This window comes from Malus sylvestris, chromosome 17, assembly GCF_916048215.2.
Source record: "Malus sylvestris chromosome 17, drMalSylv7.2, whole genome shotgun sequence".
Taxonomy (NCBI): domain Eukaryota; kingdom Viridiplantae; phylum Streptophyta; class Magnoliopsida; order Rosales; family Rosaceae; genus Malus; species Malus sylvestris.
Genome location: NC_062276.1, coordinates 5,905,737 through 5,922,402, shown reverse-complemented (window position 1 = coordinate 5,922,402; position 16,666 = coordinate 5,905,737). Strand labels below are relative to the sequence as shown.

General features: G+C 41.4%; 3 protein-coding genes across 4 annotated transcripts; 2 read left to right on the top strand and 1 right to left on the bottom strand.

The window, feature by feature from the left end:
- The first annotated feature begins 1,109 nt into the window (after positions 1-1,109).
- On the top strand, positions 1,110-3,449 carry LOC126610449 (cyclin-B1-2-like). The gene is made up of 4 exons (XM_050278502.1): positions 1,110-1,295; positions 1,443-1,543; positions 2,270-2,367; positions 3,095-3,449. Exons 1-4 carry the CDS (start codon positions 1,170-1,172, stop codon positions 3,193-3,195), a joined length of 426 nt encoding a protein of 141 aa, XP_050134459.1. The 5' UTR covers positions 1,110-1,169; the 3' UTR covers positions 3,196-3,449.
- A 688-nt stretch (positions 3,450-4,137) lies between these two features.
- LOC126610447 (uncharacterized) lies at positions 4,138-7,430 on the top strand. 2 transcript variants are annotated; one of them, XM_050278500.1, is made up of 7 exons: positions 4,138-4,869; positions 4,979-5,113; positions 5,232-5,602; positions 5,727-6,471; positions 6,563-6,659; positions 6,766-6,820; positions 6,957-7,430. In XM_050278500.1, the coding sequence occupies exons 1-7, from the start codon at positions 4,362-4,364 to the stop codon at positions 7,017-7,019; spliced, it is 1,974 nt and encodes a 657-aa protein (XP_050134457.1). In that variant the 5' UTR covers positions 4,138-4,361; the 3' UTR covers positions 7,020-7,430. The 2 variants fall into 2 exon arrangements, with proteins under 2 accessions (XP_050134457.1, XP_050134456.1); XM_050278499.1 differs by having other exon boundaries at positions 4,970-5,113.
- Positions 7,431-7,923: 493 nt separating this feature from the next.
- LOC126610448 (transmembrane ascorbate ferrireductase 2-like) lies at positions 7,924-10,060 on the bottom strand. Its single transcript, XM_050278501.1, has 4 exons — positions 9,721-10,060; positions 9,155-9,203; positions 8,492-8,691; positions 7,924-8,399 (listed from the first exon to the last, which is right to left on the bottom strand). Exons 1-4 carry the CDS (start codon positions 9,865-9,867, stop codon positions 8,091-8,093), a joined length of 705 nt encoding a protein of 234 aa, XP_050134458.1. The 5' UTR covers positions 9,868-10,060; the 3' UTR covers positions 7,924-8,090.
- Positions 10,061-16,666: the final 6,606 nt, after the last annotated feature.

Below are 16,666 nucleotides of genomic sequence, written 5' to 3'. Positions count from 1 at the left end.
TATAAAACCCTTCAAACAAAAAAATCTACAACTAGCTGAAAATAATAAAAACAAAATAGTAGGACTAAAATTTCTTCTTGCTGTTTTCATGTAGGAAATTATATTTTGGATGCAAAATTTGATGTTTTGTGATATTGCTACCCAAAAATAACAAGTGATATTAGCAATGCTAAAGGTGAAAGTCCTAAAATGCAAATATCATATGTGCATAAATGATTTGCATTGGATTTTTGTGATTTTGATGAAAAGCTTGCGCAGTTTATAATTTGTTCAGTTGATTTGTGTTGAAGTGTGATTTCCTAATGCTATTGTATTGCACATGCATCTTTGAAGTATGAACACCATTGATATGGTTTGATTATGTTAATTCGTCTTTTTGAAACCAGGAAGAAATCAGGATCCAAATTCGATCAGAATCAAATGTTTTGAGTGAGTTGGTGGTTCAATCAGCATGTACAGGTTTTGGGAGTTTGTATTCCTAACAATTTTGAAAATTTATCTTCTATTTTATAGGTTTTCAGAATGTTGGAAGATAAAAGTGGAATCTTTTTATTCTCAATGGTAGTTTCTTGACTTGCTTACTAATTTGTATGGTACATTGTCAACATTAGTTATTTAGATTTAGTGATTTTTATATCAAATTGGTGTCTGCATGATTCCTTTGTTCATATCTCGAGTGCAAAAAACTTCACTTTACAGCGTGATTAGCGTGATGTAGAGAAGAGCTTGAACTATCTTTTAAGGTGACAAATAGGTTGTCATTCATTTAGTCTATTCACAAATACAAATGCGAAGAATAAAATAAAAAGAATTTTAACGAAAAGTCCACGGTATTGTTCACTTTTACGAAAAATCACATTTTTACACTAAAAAGTCAAATCACTTTCCCTTTATTTTGTCCTTATCGTTAAAACTCAAAGTTTTCAAGCATTTTTCATTAGTTTTTCTTAAATTAAAATTCGATTCTCTACGTTGCGCATAACGCCCGACAACTACCGTTTGGCCCAACTCAGTTAAAATGATGGGCCTGAATCAAGCCTACATGGGCTCGTAGCTAAAAACCCAATTGACGGAAGTAAACACTCCCCCTATATCTGGCAACGAAGTCTATACAAAATACATTGCTTGCTGAAAAAGAAGGAAGTAAAGGAAGAACCAGAGAGAGCAAAATGGAGGCACCGAAGACGATCGAGCACCAAATCGGAGGAATCCAGAACGATGCCCTTCGGTTCGGACTTCACGGCGTCAAGAGCGACCTCGTCGGCGCTCACCCTCTCGAATCTGCTTTGGAATCGGTATTTTCCCTCTCTCTCTTTCTCTCTCTCTCTCTCTCTCTCTCTCTTGCTTTCTTATGTCTCTTGATTTGCGTTGCTGTTTGTTTGGAATTGAAGATGTGTGATTAAATTTTGTTGATTTGGGTTAATTTACTTGTTGGGTTTTAGGCGAAGGTAACTCAGGAGCAGATAAATAGGAAAATCTTGGGGTACACTTATGGAAGTGCGTTTCCACTGAAGATGGATCTTGAAAGGCAAATCCTTTCTCGGTATGCGATTCTTTTGTTTTTGTCGAATTCTGACTTGTGTTTGTGAATTGTTGTAATGGGTTCCTCTTATTTTATATGATTGAGTGGAAGTATACATGTGTTGCTATGTTGAAAAGTTAGGGTTTTTTTCTTTTGTTGTATTTGTATATACGCCGCCTTTTTATGCGAAACCCTGTTACGTATTTTGTTTGGAATCGTTGTGGGATTGTTGTTTATGTATCGTAAGGGTTTTTCAGTATGAAACTTTTGCATTAGAGCTTTGTTGGTGGTTCTGTCTGTGTAGGTGTTAATCTCTTTGTACAGTTTGTGCTCTTAGGTTGTGTCCAGTTTGGGTCGTTATCTCTCACTCATTGACGAAAAAACTGATTCAATTAGGAATAAGATGATGGAAATTTGTGTTCTTATGTTCTTTCGTATCTTCTATATTGAGTTGATTATAACACCAGCTCCCTATCAATTTGAGGTGCTTTTGTTTTTATCAAATATCCAGACTGAGTATGAGTGTAAGAAAGAGGTTACAGAATCTTGTTTTGTAGTCCGATTTTCCTCTAAAGTCCGTATATTATTGGAGGATGTAATTGTATGTGATGGAGCTTAAAACACCAAATGTTTATTTGCTTTAGTTTGTATACACCAATGCATGCTAGTTTGGGTACTGCATAAATGTGTAAAATTGGAGTTAATTCCGAGTCACCATTTGTACTCTATTCTTTGAAACAACTGCAGATTCCAGAGGCCTGCTGGACCAATTCCTTCTTCAATGTTGGGTTTGGAGGCTATGACTGGAAGATTGGATGATTTTGGCTTTGAGGATTACCTGAATGGTAAGAAAATACTCTTCTTATACCTAGTTTTCTCTTTGAACTATTTGAAGCTTTCACTGTTCCTGGTTTTCTCTTTGAACTATTTGTTTGAACTCCTTCAATGTTTATGATCAATTGGAGCCTTATTAATTCCTCTTTGTAAATAGGTCACCAACCAGGGTCCTCTTGTTGCCTCGTTTAAACATCCGTAGTAAGCCCCATGAGTTAGAAACATGCAGCTTTTTTTGTTCTGATCAATTCGTTTTTAAGTAGTGTTGATGTCATTAGGAGTTTGCGTTCTGTAATTTGATTTTTCTTTTAATTTCTATACATCTTCAAGATGCTAAATATAACAATTAGGGATCAGTAAGTAATGAGTTGAAACTTCTTCTTGAGTGGAAATATCACTTTTTGCTCTAAACTAGTGAAGTTTTATCCCCCTAGATGGCTTATGGTGTTTTAATTGCATGCTGATCCCTGAAATGCAGTTAGTATGCTTATATTTTGGAACTTGCATACTTATAGAAGCCGAAGCTTCTAAGAAGGTCAGTCGATCTTAGTAAAACCTAGGAAGTCCAGATTATCCAATTTTCCTTAAATCAATCACCTTTTCTTGGGTCATTCCCCAGAAAAGTCTGGTCTGCCTGGTTGGTTAGCTGTATTATGGAGCCGTTTTAGCGAGTGAAACGCGTACTGATGTTTTTTTGTGTGTTTTGGTTTCTTATATGTTTCATTGTGCTATTTGCAGACCCCCGGGAATCAGAAACCTTCCGGCCTGTGGACACACATCATGCAATGGAAGTTCGCCTTGGACTTTCAAAGGGTCCAGTCGCCCCAAGCTTTATGTGATCCTCGTAGACTTCCTTCCCAAAAGAAGAGGATTGTAACATTGCGGTTGTCATGCATGGGTTTATACTTCGATGCCAACGTTGTTTCTTAAAATTTGATTGTCTGTCGCGCTGTGAGTAGAAAGGTCCAGGCATTGATGTTGTCGTGTTACATGTACTCTGTAGTAGTATTGGGTATCTTCTATCCAGTAACAGTTCCTCTATTTGGCACTTCAATTTATTTTTGAAAATTTAGCTCCCCTCTTTTATGTTGAATTTGGCCATGTGTGTTTCTATCAGAATCCTTATATATCTATTCCATTCACGTTGCTTCGGATTTTGATTACTAAATGTTGCTCATCAAAACATTCTTAAACGATATAGTGATTTCCACTCCCATTTTATCCTTCTGCATTGCTCCCATTGGTGAATGGGTACAACATGAACGTCAGATTGCATGCGTACACTTTTTCGCTTGATACAAGTGCGATATTAGAGGAAGAAGAAAACAAACACATGATCTCAAATGCAAGGATGAACACTAGAGCTTTGGCTCATAAAAAGCATTTTGTGGAGAAGCACGTATCAAATGCTTCTTCAGAGAGAACTTTCAAACGTTTTTACAAAAATCATTTTGAATAAAAATTCAACGAGTTTACAGTAAAAACAATTTTAACAAAAACCGTCCCTATTCACGCAAGCTAGTCTTAAAAAAGAGTCTTTTATATGAATGTCATTTGTGCAGGCCATACAAACTACAAAAGTCATTCTTAACTCTGCTTTTTTTATATCACAAACGTTACAGTCCAGTGATCTAGACTTTTTTAGATGTGGATTATTTTGTTACTCACATAAGTAACAAAATTTGAAAAAGTAGAAGAATCTTTTTAGCATCTTGTGATGTCATCGTCAACGGCCCTGTGCATAATGCTCAATGGCAGAAGCCATCACAATTTTTGTTCCTACTTTCAAACGATAATGTAAAAAAAAAACATCAAACAACAGTTACGCAAGGGAAATTTCCCACTTCTTTTTCACGCGCTCTGCATTTCTCTGCTGCTTCCCTTCTTCTCCCTCCCCTCTCCGATCAAATCCAACGATCCAAACCCCGCAAACTTTTCTCTCCGCACCCTAAAACCCACTCTCCCCACCCCCCAAAACCCTCACTCCACACCCACAAATTCCCAAATGGACCCTCGCCGGCCTCCCCGCGCAGTCAGCGACCCCAAGGTCCGACAAGTCGGGTTCTTCGCCTCGCCCGACCCCATCGCCTCCTCCTCGCCTCCCGTCTCCAACTCCCCCTCCGGTAACTCCCTCTCTCCGGTAATGATCCCCCCGCCACGTCACTCCTCCGATACCAGCCGTCCGGTTCTTTTTCCTGCGGTTCCTGCCTCACCGGCCCGCCGAGAGTCTGTACTCGTCGAGAGTTACAACAACTCCTCTGAGCTCTTCCCCGCCTCGCCTCCTACTGCGTCGTCGTCGTATGGAATTGTGATGGGGAATGGTGAGTTCCTGAACGACGTCGTCATGTCGCCGGGTCGAACATTCAGAAGAGTAAGAGCAGCTGGGGGTTTGACAACGTCTTCTTCGTTTCCTAGTGGAGGGTTCGATCTGACGGCTGCCGTGAAGGCGAGTAGCGTCCCCGCGAGTGGGTTGATGACTGTCTCCGTGGTCAAGATGCCTTCTGGGATTTCTGGTAATTACTGATTGCTGTTCGATTACTTTGATTTGATTTGGGATTTTAATTTAGCTCAGGCATATTGTGATTGCTAAGCTTGAAGAAACAAAGATTGAAGCTTTTGCAGAGAAAGATGTTGATGCATCAACGGAAGTGCAAGGCGAGCGAGCTGGGAATTCGAAGCCACTGAAAGAGAAAACCACGAAAGCCGAAAGGCGGGCCCTTCAGGAAGCTCAACGAGCAGCTAAGGCTGCTGCCAAAGGTATGTTTTTCCAGCTTTTACTAATTCACAAGTGGTTTTTAATAGAAATGTAATTGTATTCAAAGAATTCGAATTTCGTATGTTGATTATGAATTTGTTCCTTGCGTTGTGTTATTAGCTGATGGAGGTAAAACACCTTCTGTTGCTGCTTCTGCTTCGGCAGCAGCAATTGTGAAGCCGCCTAAGGCCACGAAACTTGTGTCACAATCATCTATGGCGGTATCTGAGAAGAAGGGCGGTGGCGGAGGTGGTGGCAGTGAACGTCCGCCGGAGAAAGAGAGGAAGAAAGAAGTTCCTCATCCGCGAATGCAATATGATGATAAGAGTCGTGTGGAGAAGGCGAAAAGGCGGTCGGTGGTTAAGCAAACTGAGGCCAGGAACAGGGTTGAGTTGTTCAGGCATTTGCCTCAATACGAGCATGGAACTCAGCTTCCTGATCTCGAGTCCAAGTTTTTCCAACTTGACCCTGTGCATCCTGCTGTTTATAAGGTATTTAGATGATTACGTCAGCTCGTTATGGTTTGAGCCTTTCGCTTGATGATGTCGAGAGGTTAATGTGACTATAAAAGAGATTATGGTTCTATCTAATTGTAGCTTTTTGTACGAATGTCAGGTTGGGTTACAGTATTTATCAGGAGATATATCGGGTGGTAATGCTCGTTGTATTGCCATGCTTCTAGCACTTCAGGAGGCCATTAAAGACTATTCGACGCCACCAGAGAAAAACCTGAGTAGGGATTTGACAGCAAAAATAAGTAGTTACGTTTCATTTTTCAGTGAGTGCAGGCCACTTTCAATCACCATGGGGAATGCAATTCGGTTTCTGAAGAGCCGAATTGCCAAGTTACCTTTAACTATGTCCGAGTCAGAAGCAAAAGCATCTCTCCAGTCAGATATTGATCGGTTCATAGCCGAGAAGATTATACTTGCTGATAACGTGATAGTCAAGCATGCAGTTAGCAAAATCAGGGATGGTGATGTTCTTCTAACGTACGGGTCATCCTCTGCAGTTGAAATGTTGCTATTGCATGCCCATGAGCTTGGCAAACAGTTTCGCGTTGTGGTGGTAGACGCTCGTCCGAAGCTTGAAGGACAGCGTTTACTTCGTAGGTTGGTGGGAAAGGGCCTCAGCTGCACTTACACTCATATAAATGCTGCTTCCTATATCATGCATGAAGTTACTCGAGTGTTTCTAGGCGCTTCTTCAGTGCTGTCTAATGGAACAGTTTACTCAAGGGTTGGGACTGCTTGTGTTGCTATGGTAGCTCATGCATTCCGTGTACCTGTATTGGTATGTTGTGAGGCATATAAGTTTCATGAAAGGGTACAGCTTGATTCGATATGCTCTAACGAGCTCGGTATGCACTCGTAGCATAGAGCTTTGGTCATTCTGAAAAGTTTTTATAAGAAGTGCTTCCTTGGTTACTCAGGTAATTGTTCTTCTTGCAGGTGATCCAGATGTCATTTTAAAGGTTCCTGGGAGGGAGGAAGTCAATCCTTTGGATGGTCACGCGAATTGTGAAAATCTTCAACCGCTGAATCTGATGTTCGTAAAGTGTTTATTATTCTGTTGTGTTGTGCACTAAACGCGATTCTCAGCTTTAATCTCCCCATAGTAACCGTGCACTCCTGTTTTAATTTGTCATTGGCAGTTATGATGCACTGCCATCAGATTACATTTCAATGATAATCACGGATTATGGCATGGTAAGTCCTTTTCTTCTTGTTGCAACAAATTCTGAACTTGCAAGTCATCACGACGACTCATGGCTCATGAGATTACTTCTGTTCATTCTCATTAGGAAAAAGACTGATGACGCGTATGTTTTTGTGCTTCTGTTAGGTTCCGCCCACAAGCGTGCCCGTCATTGTGCGCGAATACAGAAGAGAACACTCGTGGATGTGATCATTTTAAACTCCCCTCTCGGAAATGGTCTTATGGTTCGCGAGTTTTCTTCAAAATTATATGTGCATGCTGAAATCAGTGGATTCGGAGTTAGCAGCCTTTAGCAAACAAGAAGACCAGAGCCAGAAGTTCCTCCTTTTTTTTGTTAGCCTTTGATCTCACTCACTCTTGTCTGTGTCCGTCTGTGGATTGAGTCATTGAGACACAAGTTTCGGCTTTTTCGTGGCCATAGATTGAGACAGAAGTCAGATGTTTCAATTTTATGTTACACAAGAAGTTGTGGTATTGGTCTGTTTTAATGACCGGGCTCTGCATGTGGTCCAATATACTGGCCAATGGAGAGTTGAGTTTCACCAATGCGTCACATGTTCGAAACTCTGTCATCTTCTAAATTATTGTATTAGTTTTGAACTCTCCTTCTCACCTTAATAATTATAACAACAACAACAACAAAGCCTTTTCCCACTAAGTGGGGTCGGCTAATTTTATACAAAGCTATATGAGTAGGAAGAGAATCAAGCAGAGGACCTCAGGCGTAAATATGAAAGCTCTTGTAACACTTCTGTTACAAGTCTCTTGCCATTGATTACAGTTTACATCTGAAGAACTCAACTGGATGATTATACAATTTTCTTCTTTTACAAATCCAGATCATTATTTAAAAACGAAAGCGCAACGTCCCAAACCAACGAAGATTTTGAGTCGTGTCTGAAATTGCCACCCTATTATCCTAAATAGAACCTCCAAATGCCATATCATGCCACCAATAAACCAAGACATGAATACTCATAACCAAAAAGGGAGACCAAGTCAATAAGGCTTCCTGCTTTACGAGGGTGAGGGGAGGAACTTATATCGCACACAACCTTACCCTTGCTTTGCAAAGAACCAATAATGATAACCATTTTGCAAAAATAAATAAACAAATAACAGATGAGAAAGGAAGAAACAAAGGAGTTGTTACTTTAATACACTCATCTTTTGACAGTAACAAAATCTTGTAATCCATATATTAGGGTAAAATTCTGCCCTCTTTGTGAACTAAAGTCAGTACAGTTGAGCAGCTTGTGATTACTCTATTGGTCCTCTGAGAACATCACCTCTATTATCATTCATCGGAGTAATAACGGCAAGGATAACAAAACCTCCCAGAACAATGACCAATATTCCGAGAGAGTTCACGAGCAAAGCCTCGGTCGAATAGCGTGAGATTACTTGGTGGGTTTGGAGGAAGGTGACTTTTTCTAAAATACCAGTAGTTACTGTAACAACAGCAAGGGCGTAAGTATAAACACCGAAAAATACATGCCATGGCAGCAAGTTAGCTCTGCTGTGTTTCGAGCCTCCTGGGAACCAATACGTTACAAATCCAGCAGCCCACTGGGAAAAAGAAAACCTCGGTGAAAACTGGCTAAAAAAAAGTAGTACAAGCTATCTTCTCAGGCAAAGAAAAACAGTAACTATAAAGGTACCTGGAGGGTGAAGAGGAATAGGCAAGCTAGACCCAACCAGGAATGCAGACTGTAGAAGTTGTCAATGCCCTTATCGTTGTGGAACTTCAAAGCAGCCCATACGCCGATGATGCTTACGCAAAAGGCAAGGAATTGTAGTGTAAGATGAACTAGTTTTTTCAAGTTTTTTGTTCCTGAAACCGTCTTGTATGCTAGCATGGCTGCATCGTAGAAACATGGGATGGTTCAAATTCATTGCAATTTTTGGTAAACATACAGGTAGTCGATAACTTCACAGATTCCATAGAATCCCCTATAGAATTATTTCACATTTTAAAGCAAAGGAAATAAAACCACCTGTAATTGAAACACAAGACGAACAAAAAATATACTTATTGCTCTCTCACAACTCTGCGAAAGGGAGGAAAAAGAAAAGTATCGGTGTACATCGAAAATCCATCAAGAACATTTTAAACATACGATACGATTATATTTCCACAAACACATCAAACTCATCATTATCATCCTTGGCATGCTCTAGGAACTCATTGTATTGGGACACAATCACCCAAGGTAAACACAATAACTTTAAGGCAAGATTACAGAGAGAGAGAGAGAGAGACGCATCATTGAGAAATCCGTAACTAGATGCCGGACCAAGTGCCCTAAGAACAGAAACTTTACCTTCTCCATTGAGCAGTATCAACCCAATCACCATTAATACTGGATGCACCTACAAGACACACAACAAACATATAAATTTGAGAGAGAGAGAGAGAGAGAGAGCAATGGGAATGCACCAAATGCTTAATTTACAAAGAGAAATTTCTCCTAGATCAAACAACCAGGAAATTGGCCAAAGAAGCATCAATTTCCAGCTCAAGATGATAGTGAACTATAAAAATTTAATAGAATGAGCTTTCTTTGATCGGGACGATATCATAATCTAATCCAAACTACGAGAATGAAGATTCGAACTTGAGTGGAGCGGGGATCACACGGAACTAGCTTAAGATATAAGCAAAGAAGAGAAACATAGTATTGCATAAATTGACAACTATTAAGCTTTAAAACAAATTACATGATAAACCCAGTACCCAGGACAAGTCAACTAAGCAAACCCATCAGCCATTAAACAAAATTCGAAATTAATTTCCCAACAGATTAATATAAAAAAATTATGAAAAATCAAGATTAGAACTTTAAGAAGAAGAGAATGAGAGAAAATGAGGATTTGGGCAGAGACGTGCATTGAAAATAAGACTTTTGTCATCGGAGATGAGAGCCAATCCACCGCGGAAATGAACGTTCCACGTGAGCACCAGAGTCGCCACTATCACTCCTATAACCCTCACTGCACTCAAGATCGGGAACCGGACGACCGGAACCGCCGCCATTTCTTCTTCTTCTTCCTTTAGCTCTGAAGTTTTTCAGGGATGGAGAATTTAGGGTTTTGACAGGGAAAGAAGGGGGATTTATTTTGGGGATTTCGATTTTTGGATCTGTTTCCTGCGCGGACCGACGAAGGTGGTGGCGGTCGAATGACCTTCAGGCTTTCTTTCAACTGAGATATGACACGTCAGCTTTAGTTCACGTAGGACCATTCTTCTTTATTGAATTTTTTGGCATGTTGACCATACTGGAACCGGATCCCCTCCGGACTCAAAGGAATTGAGCCCAATGATCAATTGATCCGGACCATTGAAATTTTATCCAACAGCTACAATTATCATAATTTTTAGAATGGCCCTTTATTTGTAGCCGTTGGATCAAATTTCAATGGCCCGGATCATTTAATAAGTGGGCTCAGTTCCTTTGGGTCCATAAGGGATCCGATTCTGACCATACTGCTCTCCTACTATGTGTATTCATTTTGTTATGGCATTTTAGTTAAAATAGTGTCTGAGATTTACATAATTTCTCACTTTTATCCCTAAGACTTGAAATCGATAGAAGTGGTCGCTGAGTTTGTCCACCTCAATCATTTTTTTGTACTTTTGTGAAAAACTTCCGTACAACAACAACAACAACAACAAAGCCTTTTCCCACTAAGTGGGGTCGGCTATATGAATCCTAGAACGCCATTGCGCTCGGTTTTGTGTCATGTCCTCCGTTAGATCCAAGTACTCTAAGTCTTTTCTTAGGGTCTATTCCAAAGTTTTCCTAGGTCTTCCTCTACCCCTGCGGCCCTGAACCTCTGTTCCGTAGTCACATCTTCGAACCGGAGCGTCAGTAGGCCTTCTTTGCACATGTCCAAACCACCGTAACCGATTTTCTCTCATCTTTCCTTCAACTTCGGCTACTTCTACTTTACTTCGGATATCCTCATTCACAATCTTATCCTTTCTCGTGTGCCCACACATCCCACGAAGCATCCTTATCTCCGCTACACCCATTTTGTGTACGTGTTGATGCTTCACCGCCCAATATTCTGTGCCATACAACATCGCTGGCCTTATTGCCGTCCTATAAAATTTTCCCTTGAGCTTCAGTGACCTACGACGGTCACACAACACGCCGGATGCACTCTTACACTTCATCCATCCAGCTTGTATTCTATGGTTGAGATCTCCATCTAATTCTCCGTTCTCTTGCAAGATAGATCCTAGATAGCGAGAACGGTCGCTTTTTGTGATCTTCGCTAGATTGCTCCGGTCATTAGTGTGGATAAGTATATAAATGGATAGAGATAGGAAAGCAAACACCAGATGTACGTGGTTCACCCATATTGGCTACGTCCACGAAATAGAGGAGTTTTCATTAATTGTGAAGGGTTTACACAAGTACATAGGTTCAAGCTCTCTTTTAGTGAGTACAAGTGAATGATTTAATACAAATGACATTAGAAAATATTGTGGGAGAATGATCTTGTAATCACGAAACTTCTAAGTTCCGGAGTGTGGTATCGTCTTGACTTGCCTTATCTGTCTCGTAGGTAGATGTGGCATCTTCTCTGGAAGTACTCTTCCTCCATCCAGGGGTGATATCTTTAACTGGTGGAGATGCACAAGGTAATGTATCAATTTCACTTGAAGCTTACTTGTAGTTTCAGGCTTGGTCAAGCGCGATACAAACCATGTAGTAGGAGTCCTCCAAGTCGCCGAGCTAGGGGATCTGCTGAAAGAGGTGACAGACAAGGTAAGCAATCAGAGCTCCAAGCAATCAGTCCCAGATCAGAACTTTGATTTCGAGTTCCGGCTGATTGTTCACATTCTCCCTATCTTGCAAGCAGCATGAAGGATAAAGAGAAGAAAAATGAGAAGAGATGATATGGGATACTTTTGCTTTTGAAGAAGTAACTTTCCACAGGCTTATTCTTGAACTGGGCTGGAGGGTTTTCTGGTTTCCTCCAGAGTATAAGGCCGACTGAAGAATTTGAAGGTCAAAACAAGTCCATCAAATCTATAGTACGTTCGACCCTGCTGATATGGGATACTTTTGCTTTTGACAGAGTAGTGGATGTATCGGCACGTGTGCTGTTACGCTTGTCTCCACATGCTTCCTTGTATCCTTCTCACTTGCCCTATATGTTCCTCAGGCAGATGCGGTATCTTCCCTGGAAGCATAAGATGTTGAAGATGAGTACTCGAGAGCAATGCCAAGTAAGTAATCAAGTAAGGGGTTCCTGACTGGAAGCTTGATTCCAAGTGTTGACTGATTGCTCTCTTTCTCCTTGTCTTGCAGGTAAGAACAAGGCTAAAGGAAAAGACAGGGAAAAAACATGATATGGGATACTCTTGCTTTTAACCCTGATGATATGAGATATTCTTGCTCTAGTATAGCTTGTTTGCAGAGGTATTATCGGGGGGAAAGAAAGCTGAATATTTCGAAAGGCTTTTTTGGGAGTGCCCTCTCAGATATGAGGAAGGGTTGAGCATTTTTGCAGGTCTGCCTGTTTGTTGGGGATGGAGGTCAACATATATAGGAGTCTCCCTAACAACAAGTAGTAATGTTATTCCTTTACCCTGCTTGGTCATAACACGGTAGTGGGAGCTGTCAGCTTCACATGTTTTAACTCTGTCAGAGCACTTTGAAAAAGTGGTCTGTGGTATCTGGAAAGTTGATGTTGCGTGTAAAGATTACAGACAAGCTTTATCCAAGGAGATCCGGCTCTTGAAGTTGGGAAAGTGGTGCCTCTTCGGTTTTCGAACAAGCAATCCTGTCGGAGATCTGGCTCTCGAGATTCGGAGAACGATGCCTTTTCGATTTTTGAGAAAGCAATCCTGCTAGGGGTCTGGCTCTCGAGATTCGGAGAGCGGTGTCTCTTCGATTTTTGAGAAAGTAATCATGTTGGGAGTCTGGCTTTCGAGATTCGGAGGGCGGTGCCTCTTCGATTTTGGAGCAAGCAATCTTGTTGGGAGTGTTTTCTCGAATGTGAGAAAAGGTTGGGCATGTTTGCTAGTCTATCTTGCCACGAAGCACAGAGGTTGACTTATCCAGTAGTGGTACTGTTCATTTACCCTTGTGGGTAATAATATGGTAGCTAGACCTTCAAAATTTATGTGTCTAAACTTTGTTAGTGCTGTTTCTTTGCTATTCTTTTACCCTTCTTGGTCAGAGCGGTGTAGTGGGAGCTGCAAGCTTCACGTGTCTCAACTTTGTCAGAGAACTTTGGCAAAGTTATCTGTGGTACCCATAAGCTAATGTTGCGTGTGGGAAGTAGGTGATTGAACAGTAAGATTCATGTGCTTTCTACTTCACCAGAAATCTTCGACATAATGCCCATAATTTCCGCAAAGCTGACAGGTGCTGACAAGGCTGGAAAAGTAGGTGCCTCTTCGATTTCTGAGATCGGCCCTCGTGGTCTCTGAGCAGCCCAGCTTTTGAGAAAGCAAGCACCTCTTCGATTTCTGAGATCGGCCTTCGTGGTCTTTGAGCAGCCCAACTTTTGAGAAAGCAAACGTCTCGTGGTCTCTGAGCAGCCCAGCTTTTGAGAAAGCAAACGCCTCTTCGATTTCTGAAGCTCCGTCGAGTGCAGATTTTTATAGAGGCTGGCATTAAGTTCCAAAGCACACTTGAATCTCCACCAATAGAAGCTCTATTCTTGCACTTCTAAGATCTTGATTTGTCCGACCTCTTCTCTCTTCAACACCTTTGAAAATGTCTGGCCCCTCCGACCGTCGTTTTGACTTGAACCTTGTTGAAGAGGCAGCCACGCCTTCTCGAGACAACATATGGCGCCCATCCTTCGTCTCCCCTACTGGTCCTCTTACCGTTGGGGATTCCGTGATGAAGAATGATATGACCGCTGCGGTAGTGGCCAGGAACCTTCTCACTCCCAAAGATAACAGACTACTTTCCAAACGGTCTGATGAGTTGGCTGTTAAGGATTCTCTGGCTCTTAGTGTTCAGTGTGCAGGTTCTGTGTCTAACATGGCCCAACGCCTATTTGCTCGAACCCGCCAAGTTGAATCATTGGTGGCTGAAGTGATGAGTCTCAAACAGGAGATTAGAGGGCTCAAGCATGAGAATAAACAGTTGCACCGGCTCGCACATGACTATGCTACAAACATGAAGAGGAAGCTTGACCAGATGAAGGAATCTGATGGTCAGGTTTTACTTGATCATCAGAGATTTGTGGGTTTGTTCCAAAGGCATTTATTGCCTTCGTCTTCTGAGGCTGTACCGCGTAATGAAGCTCCAAATGATCAACCTCTGCTGCCTCCTCCTTCTAGGGTTCTGTCCAGTACTGAGGCTCCAAATGATCCCCCTCCAGTGCCTGCTCTTTCTGGGGCTCTACCGACTGCTGAGACTTCTCCTAAGCAACCTTTGTGAAGGCTCCCTCTTGTTTGTTTATTTTGACTCATGTATATGTACATATTTGTGACTTACCGGGAATATCAATAAATAGCTTTCCTTCATTTCAACGTATTGTGTTAAATACACCAAAGCCTTCTTCGCTAAGTTCTCTGAATTTTCTTTTGTTGAAGCTTGTATGTTGAAGCTTTGTGAGTGGAGCATGTAGGTTGAGGTAGTATTCCCTTAATTTTCCGAGTGAGGAAAACTTCTCGGTTGGAGACTTGGAAAATCCAAGTCACTGAGTGGGATCGGCTATATGAATCTTTGAACGCCATTGTGCTCGGTCCTGTGTCATGTCCTCCGTTAGATCCAAGTACTCTAAGTCTTTTCTTAGGGTCTCTTCCAAAGTTTTCCTAGGTCTTCCTCTACCCCTTCGACCCTGAACCTCTGTCCCATAGTCGCATCTTCTAATCGGAGCGTCAGTAGGCCTTCTTTGCACATGTCCAAACCACCGTAACCGATTTTCTCTCATCTTTCCTTCAATTTCGGCTACTCCTACTTTACCCCAGATATCCTCATTCCTAATCTTATCCTTTCTTGTGTGCCCACACATCCAATGAAGCATCCTCATCTCCGCTACACCCATTTTGTGTACGTGTTGATGCTTCACCGCCCAACATTCTGTGCCATACAGCATCGCCGGCCTTATTGCCGTCCTATAAAATTTTCCCTTGAGCTTCAGTGGCATACGGCGGTCACACAACACGCCGGATGCACTCTTCCACTTCATCCATCCAGTTTGTATTCTATGGTTGAGATCTCCATCTAATTCTCCGTTCTTTTGCAAGATAGATCCTAGGTAACGAAAACGATCGCTCTTTGGTATTTCTTGATCTCCGATCCTCACCCCTAACTCGTTTTGGTTTCATTTGCACTGAACTTGCACTCCATATATTCTGTCTTTGATCGGCTTAGGCGAAGACCTTTAGATTCCAACACTTCTCTCCAAAGGTTAAGCTTTGCATTTACCCCTTCATGAGTTTCATCTATCAACACTATATCGTCTGCGAAAAGCATACACTAAGGAATATCATCTTGAATATGTCCTGTTAACTCATCCATTACCAACGCAAAAAGGTAAGGACTTAAGGATGAGCCTTGATGTAATCCTACAGTTATGGGAAAGCTTTCGGTTTGTCCTTCATGAGTTCTTATGGCAATCTTTGCTCCTTCATACATATCCTTTATAGCTTGGATATATGCTACTCGTACTCCTTTCTTCTCTAAAATCCTCCAAAGAATGTCTCTTGGGACCCTATCATACGCTTTTTCCAAATCTATAAAGACCATGTGTAAATCCTTTTTCCCATCTCTATATCTTTCCATCAATCTTCGTAAGAGATAGATTACCTCCATGGTTGAGCGCCTTGGCATGAACCCGAATTGGTTGTCCGAAACCCGTGTCTCTTGCCTTAATCTATGCTCAATGACTCTCTCCCAGAGCTTCATTGTATGACTCATTAGCTTAATACCCCTATAGTTCATGCAATTTTGTACGTCGCCCTTATTCTTGTAGATAGGCACCAAAGTGCTCGTTCGCCACTCATTTGGCATCTTCTTCGTTTTCAAAATCCTATTGAAAAGGTCAGTGAGCCATGTTATACATGTCTCTCCCAAAACTTTCCACACTTCGATTGGTATATCGTCTGGGCCTACTGCTTTTCTATGCTTCATCTTCTTCAAAGCTACAACCATTTCTTCCTTCCGGATTCGACGATAAAAAGAGTAGTTTCTACACTCTTCTGAGTTACTCAACTCCCCTAAAGAAGCACTCCTTTCATGTCCTTCATTGAAAAGATTATGAAAATAACCTTTCCATCTATCTTTAACCGCGTTCTCTGTAGCAAGAACCTTTCCATCCTCATCCTTGATGCACCTCACTTGGTTTAGGTCCCTTGTCTTCTTTTCCCTTGCTCTAGCTAGTTTATAGATATCCAACTCTCCTTCTTTGGTATCTAGTCGCTTATACATATTGTCATAAGCCGCTAACTTAGCTTCTCTCACAGCTTTCTTCGCCTCTTGCTTCGCTTTTCTATACCTTTCACCATTTTCATCGGTCCTATCCTTGTATAAGGCTTTACAACATTCCTCACATTGATAAGTTCTTGTCCTATTACAATCTTGATTGCCATGATTCTATCTCCTACCCTCTTGACATCTACAACATCTTGTGTCAAGGTCTTGTCCACGATGATGCCAACACCGTTTCTCGTTCTATTTGTGCCTGAGTACCAAAGTTTAAACCTTGAGTTTTCTAGATCCTTTGCCTTAAGACCAACCCACTTAGTTTCTTGTAGGCACATAATATTTATCCTTCTCCTCACCATAACTTCCACTACTTCCATAGATTTTCCCGTTAAGGTTCCTATATTCCACGTTCCTAAACGCATTCTACTC

Coding starts and splice junctions, on each gene's coding strand:
- LOC126610449 (XM_050278502.1), top strand. CDS start 1,170: ATGGAGGCACCGAAGACGATCGAGCACCAAATCGGAGGAATCCAGAAC. Junction 1,296..1,442: donor TCGAATCTGCTTTGGAATCG/GTATTTTCCCTC, acceptor GTTGGGTTTTAG/GCGAAGGTAACTCAGGAGCA. Junction 2,368..3,094: donor CTTTGAGGATTACCTGAATG/GTAAGAAAATAC, acceptor TGCTATTTGCAG/ACCCCCGGGAATCAGAAACC.
- LOC126610447 (XM_050278499.1), top strand. CDS start 4,362: ATGGACCCTCGCCGGCCTCCCCGCGCAGTCAGCGACCCCAAGGTCCGA. Junction 4,870..4,969: donor GATGCCTTCTGGGATTTCTG/GTAATTACTGAT, acceptor CAAAGATTGAAG/CTTTTGCAGAGAAAGATGTT. Junction 5,114..5,231: donor AGCTAAGGCTGCTGCCAAAG/GTATGTTTTTCC, acceptor TTGTGTTATTAG/CTGATGGAGGTAAAACACCT.
- LOC126610448 (XM_050278501.1), bottom strand. CDS start 9,867: ATGGCGGCGGTTCCGGTCGTCCGGTTCCCGATCTTGAGTGCAGTGAGG. Junction 8,692..9,154: donor GATACTGCTCAATGGAGAAG/GTAAAGTTTCTG, acceptor TCTACGATGCAG/CCATGCTAGCATACAAGACG. Junction 8,400..8,491: donor TATTCCTCTTCACCCTCCAG/GTACCTTTATAG, acceptor TCTTTTTCCCAG/TGGGCTGCTGGATTTGTAAC.